The following is a 20,439-nucleotide window of genomic DNA, read 5'->3' on the forward strand; positions in this document are numbered from 1 at the left end:
AGAATATCGCAGACAGGGGCGGCGCTAGGGGTGGGCTAAGGGGGCTGTTTTCAGTAAAGCCCCGAATGTTTTTATTTCCTTGCATTGTACACACCATCACTGAGAGAATTTAATTAATTAAATGTATATTTCTCGACTCTCGCATCACAGCGTCCGTCAACATACGCATTGTCATTCACAACCGACAAGAACCGCCCACTCAGGCTAGTGCTTCTGACTGACATGTAAACTGGCCAACCATCGATGAGAAGCTCGGCGGTCTTGTACGATCCAGCCAATGAAATTAAATATTTTGGAGCCAGGTGTTTGTTGATGGGCAAGAAGTTAGTAATGAACAAGTAAAATGGATGCTATCAAAGTTCTTCCAAAAAAGAAAAAGGAATTAAAACACCCCCAGCCATTACTAAAACAAGATACAACAGCTTCAGCAGCCGGTATCTGTAACTTATAATCGTAGTATTATTTCTTTCTTTAGATTGTCAGATATACATTTTGATCGTCAAACACTTTGTGCAGCAGTCAATAGGACGTGCACGCGCGGCGCACACACAAAAGGTAAGGTAGGTAGTCTTATTAGTCTTTAAAATGTAATGTGTGCATGAAGAATGGGTCAAGATTTTTTTGTTGTTATTATAGAGATTCTTTAGTCACCTCTTTTTAGCTATTCTCATAAAAATCATGTTGTTAAGTAAATGCTATTTATTAAAACAATAATAGAGCTGAGCTTGCCAACCATGTCTGAGATGAGTCAGCAAGGAAAGAAGAGGGTGCGTGGCATTGTGGTTTTTAATTTTAATTCGCAAGAGATATTCACCTTGTTAAAAAAAAAAAAAACTATTGTATTTAAAGTTTATTCCTTGTATCGTGACACATACATGGATTTCTCTGGGTTAAGCCCCAGATATCCACTCACCCTAGAACCGCTCCTGATCGCGGATGTAAAATATATTTATAGAAAATTTGAATTGCCAGATGTTTTACTGCGTCACATGGCAACCAACAATTTATTAAATGTTACAAAATATTGTATCTCAAAGTTTTCCTCTGACTGCAGTCACAGCTGTAGAAATAAGTTGCAGCAGTGTAATTCACACAATTCACCACAGGAGGGAGACTGGCTAAGTTGTCTTGTTTTAAAGTTTTAGTGCTTAGCTTTTTGTGTTCAAATTCGAGACAAACCCGGAAGCGATCGTGCATAGAGCCCATTGCTGCAAATTGTCCTTTACACAAACAAACTGGAGACGCCAGTACGACAAAGATGGTATGTCACAGCAATGTTTCTCTTAAACTAAATAAATGGATTTTCTAGAAAAATCAACAAGTGTCTATTGTGTGCAATCCTTTGAATAGTGTCTAATATTTGGTCAGAAAGTCAATATTTGTAACTTTTAGTGTGGAGCTTTAAAAGAAGCAAAGTAGTTTCTCTGGCTCTGGTTTTTCTCGGCCGCACTCAGAGGGAAACAGCGCCACCAATAGTACGAGCGATCCTATTCCTGTAGGACTTACTTACAGAACCCTCAAACAGTATTTATATATCGCCTTACAGTGTCATTGTAATATATATATATATATATATATATATGTGTGTGTGTGTATATATATATATATATATATATACACACACACTATTAATATATAAATAGGCTATTTGTGTGCGCGTGCGTGCGTGCGTGTGTGTGTGTGTGTGTGTGTGTGTGTGTGAGAGTGAGTAATTGTGTGTGAGAGAGTGTGCGTGCGTGTGTGTGGGTGTTTGTGTTTGAGAGTGTGCGTGCGTGTGTGTGTGTGTGTGTGAGAGAGAGAGAGTGTGTAATAGAGAGAGTGTGTCTGTGAGTGTTTGTGTGTGTGAGAGCTTAATGTATTTGTAAACATTTTAAGGAACTCTTAATACTAATGTAATTAATGTCGAATAATGTCTCTATTAAAGCACTTAATGACATTTTCTGATTTTCCTATTATGTCACTATTTATGGTTAATAAGCTGTTAACACAGCATTGTCTAACTCTTTACATTAAACAAGCTAATTAAACAAGAACACTTTGTTAATTACAGTGACAATGAAAAACTCACTATTTGTATATAGTCTCTTAATATATTAACTAGAGCTTATCTACTATTATATACTATACGTTAACTATAAACGAATAGTTTGTAAATGATTTATAAGAGCTGTGTTACTGTATACTTATGATTAAGTGTTACCATTATTTCAAACTGGCCGCATTAAGTGTAATTGTTCCTTTTGTATATGATGGAGTGAGTCTTCTTTTTCAAAAATAACACATAATAATCAAAGTAAAGATGAATTTGACTGATAGCATTTTTATTATTATTTTTCAATATTTCCATAGATTTGATGATATATTGTTATTGTGGTCATGATAATCATGTAGTAATAAATCTGATATGGTGTCAAACCTGGTTCAGGAGAAACACACACCACTTCCCTCTTTTCAGCGGCACACACACATATATAATAATAATAATAATTAAAGCTGCAAGCAGCGATGGGCGGGCCCTCGCACCTGTATCGCGTCGGGGTGTGAGGCGGCCGCGTTGTATATTCTGGAGCTCAGCCGTTGCGGCTGTGAACTTGCTACGCTTCATTAAAGGTCACTTCCTGTTGACAGCAGGTGGCGCTATGACTGTGGGTGAATGTCGGCATGTAAATTTGTTCAGGGTGGGACTCTTGTCAAATGTGTAAAATTTCCTGCAGATCTGGGCATTTACAGCCAAGTTACTACAAACCCAATTCCATAAAAGTTGGGACACTGTACAAATTGTGAATAAAAACAGAATGCAATGATGTGGAAGTTTGAAATTTCAATATTATATTTAGAATACAACATAGATGACATATCAAATGTTGAAAGTGAGACATTTTGAATTGCCATGCCAAATGTTGGCTCCTTTTGGATTTCATGAGAGCTACAAATTCCAAAAAAGTTGGGACAGGTAGCAATAAGAGGCCAGAAAAGTTAAATGTACATATAAGGAACAGCTGGAGGACCAATTTGCAACTTATTAGGTCAATTGGCAACATGATTGGGTATAAAAAGAGCCTCTCAGAGTGGCAGTGTCTCTCAGACGTCAAGATGGGCAGAGGATCACCAATTCCCCCAATGCTGAGGCAAAAAATAGTGGAGCAATATCAGAAAGGAGTTTCTCAGAGAAAAATTGCAAAGAGTTTGAAGTTATCATCATGAACACTGCATAATATCATCCAAAGATTCAGAGAATCTGGAACAATCTCTGTGCATAAGGGTCAAGGCCGGAAAACCATACTGAATGCCCGTGATCTTCGGGCCCTTAGACGGCACTGCATCACACACAGGATTGCTACTGTAATGGAAATCGCAACATGGGCTCAAGAATACTTCCAGAAAACATTGTCAGTGAACACAATCCACCGTGCCATTCACCGTTGCCGGCTAAAGCTCTATAGGTCAAAAAAGAAGCCATATCTAAACGGGAACCAGAAGCGCAGGCGTTTTCTCTGGGCCAAGGCTCATTTAAAGTGGACTCTAGCAAAGTGGAAAACTGTTCTGTGGTCAGACGAATCAAAATTTGAAGTTCTTTTTGGAAAACTGGGACGCCATGTCATCCGGACTAAAGAGGACAAGGACAACCCAAGTTGTTATCAGCGCTCAGTTCAGAAGCCTGCATCTCTGATGGTATGGGGTTGCATGAGTGCGTGTGGCATGGGCAGCTTACACATCTGGAAAGGCACCATCAATGCTGAAAGGTATATCCAAGTTCTAGAACAACATATGCTCCCATCCAGACATCGTCTCTTTCAGGGAAGACCTTGTATTTTCCAACAAGACAATGCCAAACCACATACTGCATCAATTACAACATCATGGCTGCGTAGAAGAAGGATCCGGGTACTGAAATGGCCAGCCTGCAGTCCAGATCTTTCACCCATAGAAAACATTTGGCGCATCATAAAGAGGAAGATGCAACAAAGAAGACCTAAGACAGTTGAGCAGCTAGAAGCCTTTATTAGACAAGAATGGGACAACATTCCTATTCCTAAACTTGAGCAACTTGTCTCCTCAGTCCCCAGACATTTGCAGACTGTTATTAAAAGAAGAGGTGATGCCACACAGTGGTAAAAATGGCCTTGTCCCAACTTTTTTGAGATGTGTTGATGCCATGAAATTTAAAATCAACTTATTTTTCCCTTAAAATTATGCATTTTCTCAGTTTAAACATTTGATATGTCATCTATGTTGTATTCTAAATATAATATTGAAATTTGAAACTTCCACATCATTGCATTCTGTTTTTATTCACAATTTGTACAGTGTCCCAACTTTTATGGAATTGGGTTTGTACAACTTCCTGTTTCATGGCGAATCATCGACGCCACGGACACGCCCATCGACGAAAAAGCGCAGATAGCACAACTTTACATCATCAATGCATTTAGAAGGCTTAGCAGAAATGTGAAGTCGATCCGACTAAATCCCTAGGAGGAGTTTGTTAAAGTACGTAATGAGTAAATCATCCAAAAATGGCGGTAAAATTAGAAATGGCCGACTTCCTGTTGAGTTTAGGGCACCACTTCAAGATACTTTTATGTGCGTCTGGACATGGTAGATGTACCACATAAATGTCGTACATGTCGGTCAATCATGAAGGGGGCTGCTTCGTTAAAGGTCACTTCCTGTTGCCAGCAGGTGGCGCTATGACTGTGGGTGAATGTCGGCATGTAGATTTGTTCAGGGCGTGACTCTTGTCAAATGTGTAAAATTTGGTGCAGATCTGGGCACTTACAGCCAAGTTACTACAACTTCCTGTTTCATGGCGATTCATCTATGCCACGGACACGCCCATCGACGAAAATGCGCAGATAGCACAACTTTACATCATCAATGCCTTTAGAAGGCACAGCAGAAATTTGAAGTCGATCCAACTAAATCCCTAGGAGGAGTTCGTTAAAGTACGTAATGAGTAAATCATCCCAAAATGGCGGTAAAATTAGAAATGGGCGACTTCCTGTCGCGTTTAGGGCATTGCTCCAGGAGACTTTTCTGTGCGTCTGGACATGGAAATTTCGTACATGCCGCCTCACACCCCGACGCGATACAGGTGCGAGGGCCCGCCCATCGCTGCTTGCAGCTTTAATTATTATTATTATTATATATGTGTGTGTGCAGCTGAAAAGAGGGAAGTGGTGTGTGTTTCTCCTGAACTCCACCTAGGGATTTAGTTGGATCGACTTCAAATTTCTGCTGTGCCTTCTAAAGGCATTGACGATGTAAAGTTGTGCTCTCTGTGCGTTTTCGTCGATGGGCATGTCGATCCAACTAAATCCCTAGGTGGAGTTTGTTAAAGTACGTAATGAGTAAATCATCCCAAAATGGCGGTAAAATTAGAAATGGCTGACTTCCTGTTGAGTTTAAGGCAATGCTCCAAGAGACTTTTCTGTGTGTCTGGACATGGTAGATGTACCACAGAAATTTCGTACATGTCGGTCAAACATGCGACGGGTACTGCTTCGTTAAAGGTCACTTCCTGCTGTCACTAGGTGGCACTATGACTTAGGGTGAATGTCGGCATGTAGATTTGTTCAGGGCGGGACTCTTGTCAAATGTGTAAAATTTTGTGCAGATCTGGGCATTTACAGCCAAGTTACTACAACTTCCTGTTTCATGGCGAATCATCGACGCCACGGACACGCCCATCGACGAAAACGCGCAGATAGCACAACTTTACATCGTCAATGCCTTTAGAAGGCACAGCAGAAATGTGAAGTCGATCCGACTAAAGCCCTAGGAGGAGTTAGTTAAAGTACGTAATGAGTAAATCATCCAAAAATGGCGGTAAAATTCGAAATGGCCGACTTCCTGTTGAGTTCAGGGCATCGCTCCAAGAGACTTTTCTGTGCGTCTGGACATGGTAGATGTACCACAGAAATTTCGTACATGTCGGTCAAACATGCGACGGGGGCTGCTTCGTTAAATGTCACTTCCTCTTGCCACTAGGTGGCGCTATGTATGTGGGTGAATGTCGGCATGTAGATTTGTTCAGGGCGGGACTCTTGTCAAATGTGTAAAATTTCGTGTAGATCTGGGCATTTACAGCCAAGTTACTACAACTTCCTGTTTCATGGCGAATCATCGCCGCCACGGACACACCCATCGACGAAAACGCGCAGATAGCACAACTTTACATCGTCAATGCCTTTAGAAGGTACAGCAGAAATTTGAAGTTGATCCGACTAAATCCCTAGGAGGAGTTCGTTAAAGTACGGAGTGTGTAAATCGTCCCAAATCGGTCGCCGAATTCAAAATGGCGGACTTCCTGTCGAGTTCAGGGTATGGGTTCTTGAGGCTTTTTTGTGCGTCTGGTCATGGTAGATGTACCACAGAAATTCCGTACATGTCGGTCAAACAAGCGGCGGGGGCTGCTTCGTTAAAGATCACTTCCTGTTGCCAGCAGGTGGCGCTAGGACTGTGGGTGAATGTCGGCATGTAGATTTGTTCACGGCGTGACTCTTGTCAAATGTGTAAAATTTCGTGCAGATCTGGGCATTTACAGCCAAGTTACTACAACTTCCTGTTTCATGGCGAATCTTCGACGCCACGGACACGCCCATCGACGAAAACGCGCAGATAGCACAACTTTACATCGTCAATGCCTTTAGAAGGCACAGCAGAAATTTTAAGTCGATCCGACTAAATCCCTAGAAGGAGTTCGTTAAAGTACGGAGTCTGTAAATCGTCCAAAAATGGCCGCCAAATTCAAAATGGCGGACCTCCTGTCGAGTTTAGGGTATGGGTTCTTGAGGCTTTTTTGTGCGTCTTGATATGATACACGTCCCCACCAAATTTCGTGCATGTAGGTTGAACGTGGACGAGGGGCTAATTTTTTCCAATTTTCTAGGTGGCGCTAGCGTGCCATTTTGCCCCGCCCATCTGCGAAACCCACAAAATACGAAATGTTTCACCAGTCCTGACATGCGTGCCAAATTTGGTGAGTTTTTGAGCATGTTGCGGCCCCGAAAATGGCACTTACTTTGCAGAAAAAAAAAATAAATAATAATAATCCTAACAGTTTCAATAGGGTCCTCGCACTGTTAGTGCTCGGGCCCTAATTAAAGCTGCAAGTTTCTTTCTCCTACCCGCCTCACCCACTCTTGGACTGAGCACACATACTCCCCTTGGTCTGACGGCTTTGCACTCTTGAGGAGTAGTCCATAAAATCCACCTCCAGGAAGTTCCAAGCGAAGCCCCCCGTCTGTGTAACGCTGAATGTAGTTGCTTCCTACTTTGATCTTATGATCTGGACCAATTGTCAAGATTTCTTCTGACAGTCCGCTCCCTTTCTTGATGGACCAGGACACAGAGAGGTAGGTGTGCTCTTTGAACATAAATAATTTTTTGAATACCATTTTTTCATATATTCATTTCAAGAAAAATATAAAAAAATATATAGTTAATTACTAATTTTATATGAATCGACTATATTAAGCTGTGTTTTTTATCTTACACTGACCCTTTTTCAAGTGAACATTAAAATCAGAGTCAGCTCCAAAGTCTTTTTCATAAACCTCTATATTGAACTTTATCTTATTATCAACATGTAAGTGCTACAGAAAGATGACTTTCATAAAAATGTATGATTCTGAAGTGCAAAATTGATCCAAAATGCCAAAAACAAAGAGAGATTTGTTGAGATCTTGAGATTCTGGAACGTCGGCGGCCATCTTGAGACATGGCTCTGGAACGGACTCGAGTTCACTGATGGTTATGTTCATGTTATGACAGCAAAATAAGGTTTTTATAAGACATTGAATAGTTTTGACAAAAGTGTTCCATTTTGCAACCATCAGTGAATAAAACGTACCACCATATATTCACGCCGCAGGACCTACACCCTGTCTGAATTTGGTTGTCTTCTTCTTTGTGCATGTCCTATCACTCCTCCAGGTGTTCCTCTTCCTCTCCCTCTTCCTCTGACACCGTCCATTTTGAAGACAGGTGAACTTAGCTGTTGCCTTTTTATAGTACTTAAACCTGTCACGGTAGATATGTTCTCTGCTTCCTTTTAGTCTTGTGTTTGTGTTGTTGTGTGAATGCACATGTGTAGTGGGCGTGAATGTATGTCATACCTAATCCACTCCAGCTGATCATCACCAGCTGCAATCCATTTCACCTCCCTATATATACTCACCACTGTTTCATATTCCTTGTCAGATCGTTGTTTGATGTACGTCTTGTGGCTCTGGATTCCTCTCCCTGCTGGTGTTCTGGTCTTCGTCTTGGATTATCGTTGTCGTGTTGGATTCTTGTCTTCACCAACTGTCGTCTGCACCGCATCTGATCATCTTGGCCCCTGCGTTACGAGTCTCCACATCCGCTTACTGTTATAGTTTCAAATAAACTGTGTTGACTCGCTATTGCTTCCTGTCTTTATAGCCGCGGGGTGACAAAACCTGATTGGTGTGTCTACAGTTAAGCACCAGTGTGTGTGCACACCTGGTGGCTGTGTTTAACCAATTGGTTCATGTGTGTGTTTATTTGAAAGCCTTAAAGATGAACTGAACTGAAATTTGAGAAAAGGTGATAACAGATGTATTTTATTTATTCTCATTGGTACAATTTTTAAAAAGGCATAATTTGTTAAAAGGGATAAAATGGTACATTGAAAGTGTTGTTTTTGTTACACGGGCGCCGCCATGTTGGATTTCAACGTTCGACTACGTCACTGGCATGGTAAGCCACTCCGTTGCCTACCCGCACCAGCAGAACAGCCGTAGCTTGTAAACAGTCTGAGGCTAGCTGACATGGCTGAGGAAACAGATTTTTTAGCGACACACTATTTAGAGATGTGTACTTTCGTCAATGAGTACATGAAACGTCTGACAATGCACGAAATGTTTTATTTACACAAGTTACAAGTTCAATGCATCACGTTAACGTTACTCGAATCCTTGATATTCGGGTGAGGGGGAAAAGATCCCTGATGTATAGTTCACTGTAAAGGATGGGATTCTCCTTCTTAAATGCACCCTCGCCCATAGAGTGAACTGCCAGTAAGCTGTTAATCTAAACAATCTGAGAAAAGTGTAACAAGTTAGCCCAGCCGTCACCTATTCGTAAAATACCCTGCTACTTATGGGGCGGTCCAGCGTCTCAGCTCGGACATCCATTAGAGACAGCATAGCCTCCTTCAACACGTTTCTCTCACCGAACAGCATCCGAAATGAACGGTGCATGGTGATGCATTTTTCGCCGATCAATAAATGTCCATGTTGACCTCTCTGCAACAGATCGTCTCCGTGCAGTGTCTATACTCCACAGCGCTCGCGCCCACAGTCACTTTCCCCCAAACGATCCTGTACTGCAAGTGAAGCCTGAAACTGATCGTCCTCCATGTGGTGGTAGTTAGACACTACCGGCCTGTCCCTCACGGGCTCAAATGCGTAATCCATGCCGTTAAAAGCGCTCATTTTCGTCTGTGTATACAGGACCTGCAGCTGTTGTCTATGGCGCTCCGCGGGTCCTACCATGCCAGTGACGTCATCGGAACTGCCAGCGCTAACAAGCGCAATTTTGCGTTGCTTAAAAAAGCTATATTAATATATATTTTTAAAAAATGTTTAGTGTAATTTACTTTTAATTGTCATAAACAACACGTTTTCAACGTCGATATTTTTCAGTTCAGTTCATCTTTAAAAAGGAAATTACATCATGATAAATTTCTGTGTCAAATGCATACAAGTGTGTTTAGTGTTTTGCAAATCACTGTGTGTAATGTTTTGCAAAAAGTGTGAAGCTGACAATGTGCTTACAGTTGTGCAAATCTAGGCCGGTGTTTTGCTCCTTGAGTGTAAGGTTTCGCTTATTGTGGGAAAGTTCTAATTTTAGTGTGTAAGCAATCGAAAAAACTAAATGGAGCCGCATCTCCAATGACGATGTCATGGAACAACACATTAGTGCACGACGAGACATCAGAGAAAATACTGGGTAAGCTGTCATTTAATTTTTATAACACCTTCTCTTTGATAACCTGACAGGTGACCAAGAAAGCTATTCAAATTGTTGAGTTTGTTAGAGTTTCGCAAGATTTCTCCCAGCTCTGGAATTCTTCCAACTTCATCCTTAACATTGCTCTGGAGAACAGAAGGGCATGTTAATGTGACACAGTCGCATTTTCTTTCAACGATCTGGTGTTCTCAGGACAGGATGTAATTTGTTACACTCGTTTTTTGTTTTCTATTGTGTAGGGATCAGTAACAGTTATCCCAACCTGCAAGAATTCATTTCCGGGAGGTATATTTCGGTAACAGGATTATGGGGGTGGGAGGGAAGGCTAACTTGTACAGTGCACGCGCAGCGCACTATGTATGTTATGCGCGCAGTATCTGTGTCTCGCTCTAGATCCCGGGAGATTTGAACTAATTTGCAGGCATCAGGGAGACGCTATCAATATGCGGGAGACTCCCAGAACTTCCGGGAGACTTGGGATGTCTGCAGTAAATCGGGATTGCAGAGACTGTCACTGTTCATGAATTGACTGTCTCTCTCTCGTCTCGCGTGCTGTTGTTTGTGTGTGTCTGTGGGCGTGGTCACTGATCACTGCTGATCAGCAGCGCTAGCTGGTTTCAATCCGTTTGTCTCTTTATAAGTTCAGTAACTGGTGTCGCATGTTGTCAGATCGTTGTGGTTTTCCCCGGTGTGTTCCTGTGCTCGTGTTGGCTTGTGGATTTCCTGTGTATTTCGCCTCGTCTGGACTCTTCACCTGCACTGGATACCAAGCACTTCACTGAGTCATCACGGATCACCTTCACCAGTCGCTCACCGAGCTCCCTGTGTCACCCTTCCATCCAGCACTGATCGCTCGACCTGCACCTGTGGAGTTTGACTACCTGTGTTTTGTGTCTGACCATCGTGTCTGTGTACACACTAATAAAGAGTCTTTTGCATTTACATCTGTCTCTGTGATCCGTTACAGACACGATCCAGGAACTGTTAACAAAGTCAGCACTGACTCTCCCGGACAAAACAAACAAACAACGCTTTTTGCAATTGTAAAAATCTTTCATAACAGCTTTTGAACTTGCTAGATTCAACTTTGCGCGTTCACAAGCATGGTTCAAACACTTACAGAGAGAATCTGCATACTCAAGTCACCTGTATAAGTGCAACCTCGTTCTCAAGTACTTGCTCACTCAGAAGCTTAAGGGGGCCACAAATTGAATGTCCGAACACCAACTGCGCTGGGCTGAAAAACCCCATCCCACTCACTTTTCAGTTGGATGCAAGACTTGCGCAATAATATGTTTATTAATTTGATTGTTCTTGGGTCATGTGGAGGTACAATGGAAAATTCAAATACATTTCAACAAGATCAAGAAGGCAGACAGAGGAAAGCACATATACCCAACATATTCACACATTCAAACCAAGTGTCAGTATTACATTTACACTTACCACATGTGAGAAACCTCAACATTAAAATTTTACTTATTTAAATGGTGAGATAAAAGACATAATAAGGGCACAATTTCCATAAAGTGGACCGGTTTCTGTTTCATGAATAAAAAAATCTAATTTTTTTTTTTAAAAAAATTTAACTTTGCTAACTTGTAATTTGTTTTTGTGTTGGTCTCGCACGCTTTTGGACGGTCTGTTGGACTCAGTTTTCTGCATGTACTGAACATCAGGTTGATCTGTGTAGTCCGGCATAAGAGAGACGAGTCGAAACTCAGCTTCCTCTGCGGAGACAGACAGAGACAGCAGAACGTGAAACAACTGGTTGGTTTGAGAATTTTCAGAATATCTCAGAATTTGAGAATATTCAGATATTTGATCCCCGCTTCATCTATACTTATTTGCATGGTTATGAAACACACCCAATTATTACCTCAATCACATTTCACAGAGAACTGAAATAATGCTAGACAATTGGAACTGACTAAAACAGAAGTGGCTGTTTACACGACACCGCTTTCAACTAAAAACATAAAACTTTTTGGCCATTCGTTTACACGACAGCGGCATATTGGTTACCTGAAGATGCAAACATTTGAAAATGGGTTTCAAAATGGTGTTGTGTAAACAACAAAAACGCAAATCTCTGAAGACGATGATGTCATGCAGATGCCTATTACATGTTCAGTCTATATTGTTTCATCGCCATCAACTGGCCTGGAAGCAGAATACAGTATTTTTATTTGTTTTTGTGGATCCACGTGAATGGGGCTCGCTTTGACAATGGTGTCGTCTCTGCGCGGAAAACGTCTGGGGTTATGACTATAACCCTTGTTCCCTGAGAAGGGAACGAGACACTGCGTCGGGAATCGACACTTGGGGACGCTCCTGTAGCATGCGTCTCTGAAGTATGAATGAAAATAGTCCAATTCTGATTGGTGTTGCGTCATGACGTAACATGTGACGGCATTATCGGAAGCATAAAAGCAGCACTGGTGCAACACACAGCAGTCTCGTGATGAAGCAAGACGCTCTAAGGTCTAAAGGGGGCGTGGCAGAACGACGCAGTGTCTCGTTCCCTTCTCAGGGAACAAGGGTTATAGTCATAACCTGAGACATTCTCTTTTGAGGGAACTCTACACTGCGTTGAGAATCGACACTTTGGGGAATGAATGCCCACTAGGCCACGCAACGAATAGACCTGTCCCGGAGTGAAACTGACATAGGCACTCAACTAGGACGAAAGCACATGTGCGCCAGGCGTACTAGGGAGGTGCAGACTATAAAATCTGATGAAAGTGTGAGGAGAAGCCCATCTGGCTGCCTCACAAATCTCATGAATGGGAACTCCTTCATGAAGGGCCCTAGAGCAGCGTTTCCCAACCCTGTTCCTGGCGGCACACCAACACTGCGCGTTTTCTTTGTCTCCCTAATCAAACACACCCGATTCAACCCATCAGCTCATTAACCCACCTGATTATGAGCTGATGGGTTGAATCGGGTGTGTTTGATAAGGGAGACAAAGAATACACGCAGTGTTGGTGTGCCGCCAGGAACAGGGTTGGGAAACACTGCCCTAGAGGATGCCATACCTCTAGTAGAGTGAGCCCTAATAGCCAAAGGTGAAGGTAGATCATGCACCCTGTAGGCTAAAGTAATAGCCTGAACTATCCAATTACTGATAGTTTGCTTATAAAGCAGGTTGTCCCCTTCTAGGTGACCCAAAACACACGAGAAGTTGGTCCGACCTCCCCCAGGAAGAGGACCTCTCAAGGTAAACTCTTAAAGCTCTGACAGGACAAAGGAAATGGAGTCTTTCCTCTTCTGCCGACACATGAGGTGGAGGATGAAATGCTTGAAGAACCGTAGACTGAGCCACATTAGATGGCACTTTCGGCACATAGCCAGGTTTAGGGTGTAAAATGGCTTTGACCATGCCAGGGGCAAACTCCACGTAGGCTGGTGTCACTGCCAGGGCTTGAAGATCTCCCACTCTTTTAATAGAGGTAATAGCTAAGAGAAACACCATTTCAAAAGTTAAGTCCTTCGGTGAAGCCGACTGAAGTGGTTTGAAGGGGGCCAGGGATAACCCTTCGAGAACCACTGCTAGGTCCCAGGCAGGAACCCTGGACCTAACTGTCGGTCTCATCCTCCAAGTACCACAGAGAAACCTTATGACCAGTTGATGCCTCCTCAAAGGCCCATCGTGTAAAGGTGCATGGAAAGCCGCAATGGCAGCCACGTATACTTTTAAAGTGGAAGGGGAGAGACCCGCCGAGAAGCGGTCTTGAAGAAATACCAGAACTGAAGCCACCTGGCAGTTAACTGGATCTATGTCATGTTCTCTACACCAAATAGAGAAAACATTCCATTTTAAGGCCATACAATCTCCTGGTGGATGGAGCCTTAGAGATAAGTATGGTTTCAACTACTCCTTCTGACAGCCCAGCTTCTAAGTACTGAGCCCCGTCAGGGGCCAGACCCACAGCTTCCACAGCTCCGGGCAAGGGTGGAATATTGTGCCCTCTGCTTGAGACAACAGATCCCTCCTCAGAGGAATCTGCCACAGTTGACCTATCAGAAGTGACAGTAAGTCTGAGAACCATACTCGGGCCGGCCAGAACGGGGTTATCAGAAGAAGATTGATGCCCTCCTGACGGACCCTCTCCAGGACTCCCGGAAGCAGAGCGATCGGGTGGAAAAGCGTACAGGCGAAGCCTCGGCCAGGGCTGTACCATGGCATCCAACCCCAGTGGGGCTGGATGTGAGAGGGAGAACCAAAGTAGACAGTGGGAAGTCTCTCGAGACGCGAACAGATCCACTTCCATTGGTCCAAACCTCTCCCATATTAACTTAACTACTTCCGGATGAAGTCTCCATTCCCCGGGCCTCAGCCCCTGCCTCGACAGGATGTCTGCTCCCTGATTCTGAACCCCTGGGATATATATTGCTCTGATGGATTATATTTTCCCTTGGGACCATAAAATTATATGATGCGCCAGTCTGGATAGAGGTCGCGATCTGAGTCCCCCTTGTCGGTTCAGATAGGCTATCACTGATGTATTGTCCGAATGTATCAAGACATGGTAACCATTGATGTGTGGAAGGAAGCTCCTCAAAGTCCTGAACACAGCCAACATCTCTAGGCAATTTATATGCCAAGAGCGATGATGGTCCTGCCACAGACCCCTGGCAAAGCGGCCGTCCATTACCGTGCCCCAACCAGTAAGGGAGGCGTCTGTTGAAATGGTTTTCCGGCAACATGACGTTCCTAATACTGGTCCCTGGGACAGAAACCAAGTTTTCTTCCAAATTACTAGGGAACGAAGGCATCTGCGCGTAACCCTGATCATACGGAACGGATTTCCCTTCAGGGAAAACCCCTTGGTTTTCAACCACCACTGAAGGGGCCTCATGTGGAGAAGGCCCAAAGGTATTATGTTTGATGCTGCTGCCATGAGGCCCAGCATTCTTTGAAATTGCTTTACAGTGATGGCTTGGCCTAGTCTTAACCCAGTTATCATGGTCAGAATTGTCTCGATACGTGCGGGAGACATCTGTGCCCGCATCGTAACCCAATTCCATACCACCCCCAGAAACGTAGTTCTCTGAACTGTTTCTAACACACTCTTTTTTGTGTTGAGTCTCAACCCAAAACTTTTAATATGAGCAAGGACGACATCTCGATGCCGAATTGCCATCTCCCACGACTGAGCCAAAATAAGCCAGTCGTCGATATAATTTAGTATACGTATGCCCTGGAGTCTCATTGGAGCCAGAGCTGCATCCATACATCAGGGATGTGATGTTTTCAGATTAATCCAGAATTCTGGATTTTCCGACCTGAAAATGTGACCTACGTGAATCATGCAGATCTGTAAAAAAAAATAATAAAGGGGGGAGAGGGACGGGTGTCGGCTGGGTCGGCTGCCGGAGTGAAAAGGAGAGGATATGAGAACATAACTGGTTGACGTGCGTACAGATTCTTCCTTCCTTTCCAAGCATCAACAAGGACGTACTTGCGTTCAGCTTGTTCACCTGCTCAATTTCTTACCTCAGTCGCTCTCGCGCTACTGTGTTATCGTTGTCAGTTTACAAGAACATCACCGTTAGGTCCCCAGTAGGGCTGGACGATATATAGATAAAGTTCAAATTTGCGCTATGATCCTTGCTGCAAGCAAGCTGCTGACTGCTTTTGTAGAAATATGAATATCATGCATTCTATCAGTTTTAGTTCTGATGCCTCTGTCTCAACAGCATTAGTGTACAATGCGACAAATACTCACATAAAATATTAACGCAGAGGAACGGCCAAATCAGTTCAGTGAGTTCACAAAAGTTCATTGTTTGCATGTGCTTTAAAGCCTTGCCGGTTAAATGTCATTCACTGCTAGGGTTGGGTATCGGTTGGGTTTTATCCGATACCAGAACCTACTCAGTATTTTTTAAACGGTTCCGGTGCCTAAACGGTTCTTGAAACGGTCCTTAAGAAAACGGAACCGCACACACTTTGTCAAAAAATAATAAAACCCCTTTATTTACAGGGCCAAACTGGACACAATATTAACTTACAATATAAATACAAGTAACATATGGTAATAATAAATAAACCAATATAAAATAAAAGTTCATATTTAAATAATATCAAATAAAACAATATTATATTAAACAATGTAATTATCCTGGAGATTAATAGAGATTACTACCAGGGTAATATAATATCGACATGGCTACAGGTTTCCATGTTTTGTCTGCTTTAACTAGTCATGCTAAGTTATCTTGTCATTTACTAGCTAAGCTCTTAGCCAGTTTGATATTTCGTTCCCACTGCGTCTTATACGCAGCTTTGAGTAAACATATGAAAGAGAACGTCTCTGTGTAACCCATGTTCTCTGAATAGGGAACGAGACGCTGCGTTCGCTGCCAAATATCTTGCGCAGCCGACAAGCTTCCTTTTTCGGCAGAGAACTCTGAGGAGCAGATGATGCGTGCGCTAATATAATATAACGACGTGAGCGACGTGAGCGTGGCGCGAATGGTGATTCTATATCCATAGACAATCGTTATTCTGACGCGTAATTTTACACGTGAAATGCAGCCAAACATTTCACGTGTAGGCTAAATTTCACGTGTGTTTAATCTCATCGCTATCAGCAGATGTTCCAGGAGTCTGTTGTATATTGATAACGGCTCCCGGATGATCGCAAATTAGTTAAAATCTCCCGGAATCTAGAGCGAGCGAACAAGAGCGCGCGTGCAAGACAGATCAGACAGTGCTTCAATAAACCGTAAAGTGTGCGCACGTCGGAGAGGGAGAGGGAGTCAGCGAAAGGCTGCGTGTGTGCGTCTCATGCCACAGACACCGAAATGTTCAGGCACCGAAATGTTCATTCTAATTCAGTCTGGTTACTACCGTTTAAGTCAGAACCAGTTCCCTATTGGCACCGAGTTTCGGTACCCAACCCTATTCACTGCTGATGCGCTGTTCTGAGCGCGAACACCCGACGCACACATGCACTAAAAGCTTGTCTAACAGCACCTGGTTGCTGGACTAAGTTATTTCGCTAATACTCTCAAATACACACGGTTTACAGAAGAAGATGTGGTTATGTCTAAACTGAAAGCAAACCAAGAAAATTGAGAGAAATCTGCTTGTCAAATGCGCGTGTATAAGACGTGTCGCGTACAGGTCTTAAAGTGACAGTAGCCCTAATAATAAACATGGAGCCGCTTGTCCTTAAAGGGTTAGTTGACCCAAAAATGAAAAAAATCTGTTATAATTTATTTACTGTAATGTTGTTCCAAACATGTATTAATTTATTTCTTGTGCTGAACACAAAAGAAGATATTTTGAAGAATGTGGGTAACCAGACAGTTGCTGGTCCCCATTGACTTCCATAGGGAAAAAGTATTATGGAAATCACTTGTCAAAAATCTGCTTGTCAAATGCACGTGTATATTAGACGCGTCATGTACAGGTCTTAAAGTGACAGTAGCCCTAATAATAAACATGCAGCCCTTTGTCCTTAAAGGGATAGTTGACCCAAAAATAAAAATTCTGTAATTTTTTATTCATTGTAATGTTGTTCCAAGCCTGTACTAATTTATTTCTTGTGCTGAACACAAAAGAAGATATTTTGAAGAATGTGGGTAACCAGACAGTTGCTACTCCCCATTGACCTCAATAGGGAAAAATGTACTATGGAAATCAGTGAGGTACATCAACTGTTTGGTTACCCACATTCTTCCAAATAAATTCAACAGAAGAAAGAAACTTATTCAGGTTTAAAACAACTTGAGAGAGTAAATGATGACAATTACAATTTTTGGGAGAACTATCTATTTAATGTTAATAAAACAACAAAACACAAAGGAAAAAAATCACTCACTGCTCTTGACTGAGAACTTTAATAGTAGCTTTAATATGAATCAATTTACACCAGCCTTTCTCAAAGTGGGTGCCGCGGCACACTGGGGTGCCCCCTGACTGTGTCAGGGGTGCCGCCAAAAAATTACGTAGGCTAAAAAAAAATAAATAAAAAAACAACTGACATTTCATATATAATTATATTTGAATTTACATATTTACATTCTTCTTTTTAAACATATGAACGTATTAATAAAATTGTAAATTCATTTTAGATAAATATATCAAATTAATCAGAAAAATCCGTCTCGCAAGACACGAAACGTGACGGAAGTGACGCAATCCATAGCAACGCGTTATAGCAACAACACCTCAGACTGACAGAAACGTAAAAATAAACGTAAATTTAGGTCACTTTAGTTACAGCATCATGGATCTTTTTTTTTTTTTTTTTTTTTGAAAAGAAAATCCCCCCAAGAACCGGACAGTTTTTCTGTGAAATGGAGCCTCAGCCTACTTCCTCAGTACTGGGGATGCAACATGCCCTCTCCCGTTGTGTCTAATATATGGGATGAAACTATCAAACCAAGGGATGATTCCGCAAACTTAAAAGACACCTGACCACCTCTCATCCAACCCTGCCAGGATAGGGCGGCTGTGTGCGTCGCACCAGGCTCACGTCTCGATTGTGGTCACCCCCACCCCCGGCTTGTGTGAGCGCGTATACGCGCTGCATGCACGCATGTAGATCTTTCTCCCTCTCTTGTTGTGGATTATTGTTTGTGTGTGTGGGTGTATGTGGGTGTGTGTGTGTGTGTGTGTGTGTGCATGTGCATGGCATGGATAAAAAAACAAGCACTATATGGAAAAACATTCCTGCTTATCTCTGGTGCATTTTTTAACGTGCATCTTTTTCTTATTGCATTGTGTATATATATATATATATATATATATATATATTAATGTCTTCCCCTTTTTATTTTATTTTAACTGCATCCTGCACTTCATTTGAGTTCTCCTGGTCTGGATTTGTTATTGGGTTCTTGTATTGGGCGGTCCATCTCTTACGGTTTTATGGCATTTGTGTCTCTGATTAATTATTTTGTGAATTACTTTGCAAACCTTTGTTTTTAAAGGTACTATACAGTTTTTATTATTATTGTTATTTACAGTTCATATTATGCTATGTTCATTACTGTTCTGTCTAACTAAACAAGACATTTGCATTTACATTTGGATTATGCAGTGTTTTTAAATTATATTTTACACTGGGGTGCCTTGAGATTTTATGCACTTTTGAAAGGTGCCCTGACTGAAAAAAGTTTGAGAAAGGCTGATTTACACAGTGAAGACTATATTTGGCTTTGACTAAATATTTGTTCTCACTTTGCGGAAAAAATATCGGAATATGCAGCCAAAATGATCGGGGGATGGGATGCGGCTCTGTATATTTTCCTGCTTTTTTGTCCTTAGCCAATCACATGCCTGATACATTTTGTGAACGTTCGGGGAGAGAGTGCTAGGCCGAACTGAAGAACCCGATATTGGTACGCTTTGCCTTCAAAAGCGAACCCTAGGAACCTCCTGTGACATGGAAGGATGGATACGTAAAAATAAGCGCCTTTTAGATCTATGGTGACAAACCAATCCTCGGATCTGATTTGATTCACTATGATGGGAATAGTGATCATCTTAAACCTGAACCTCCTCAGAGTCAAGTTCAGATGTCTTAAGTCTAAAATCGGCCTCATTCCTCCATCCTTCTTTGGAACTATAAAGTAACGGCTGTAAAACTCTGACTCTATGTCTGGTAGAGGAACGATTTCTATGGCCCCTTTGGCCAGAAAAGTCTGTACTTCTTGTTCCATAACCCGATCCTGTTCTGGCACCACTGTAGTCGGCACTACCCCTGCAAACCCCCCGTCTGTGATCGAACTGCAGTCTGTAACCATTTTTTTTATTATAATCAGGACCCACATAGAAATATTCTGAAGATTTTGCCAATTTTCCATAAATTCTACTAAGGGAAACAGTCTCTCGAGACTGGTCTCGGGTATTTTCTGGACACTTTTCTCGACTTCCTGAAGCGACATAACGGCAGGCATTGGATGAGAAATTTTTTGTGACCATAATTTTTGTTGTCTTTGATCTTTTTGTGGTGGACACCCCATTAGATGTTCGCTGGAAATTGATGTGACCCAAAGCACCAGAGATGGCGGGACAGCATCTTTTTTCTGAGGGCTCCGCTGTGAAAACAACCTCAGTTGCCTCACAGCGGGGAGGACAGCCCTCTGAGGTCCTACCACCTCGGTTAGGACCTCTTCCCTGCTCTCTTAGCCTGAAGGACAGCCCTCGAGTCGCCCTTCTGGGTGGCAGGTTTTGACTGAGAGCCTTTTTCTCTGTTGCCAAGCTCCCGGAGGAGGGGCTTTAGAGGCAACACTCTCTTTCTGCTCTTGCCTATACAATGAGCTGGTAGATGGCTGGGGCTGGCCACTGGGACCAGCCCTCCTAAAAGATTTAGTGCGGCGAGGGAGATACTACTGGAACGCCGCGGCTTGTTTCTTTGCCTCCTGAAACCTGTCGACGACAGTTGATACTGCATCGCCAAACAGGCCAGAAGGCGAAAG

At 42.6% G+C, this 20,439-nt stretch overlaps 1 protein-coding gene across 2 annotated transcripts in view; it reads right to left on the reverse strand.

The window, feature by feature from the left end:
* Window positions 1–11,204: 11,204 nt before the first annotated feature.
* The window catches only part of LOC148997182 (prostaglandin F2 receptor negative regulator-like), an 84,235-nt gene continuing 75,000 nt past the window's right edge, over window positions 11,205–20,439 (reverse strand). The window contains exon 5 of one of the 2 annotated variants that reach the window (XM_089121986.1): window positions 11,205–11,729. In XM_089121986.1, the coding sequence (XP_088978112.1) occupies window positions 11,720–11,729 (10 nt within the window). In that variant the 3' untranslated portion in view covers window positions 11,205–11,719. The remainder of the gene's footprint in view (window positions 11,730–20,439) is intronic. The other variant, XM_089121994.1, reaches the window with a different exon arrangement.

Source organism: Pimephales promelas, chromosome 2 (assembly GCF_988280905.1).
Source record: "Pimephales promelas chromosome 2, fPimPro1.hap1.1, whole genome shotgun sequence".
Taxonomy (NCBI): Eukaryota; Metazoa; Chordata; class Actinopteri; order Cypriniformes; family Leuciscidae; genus Pimephales; species Pimephales promelas.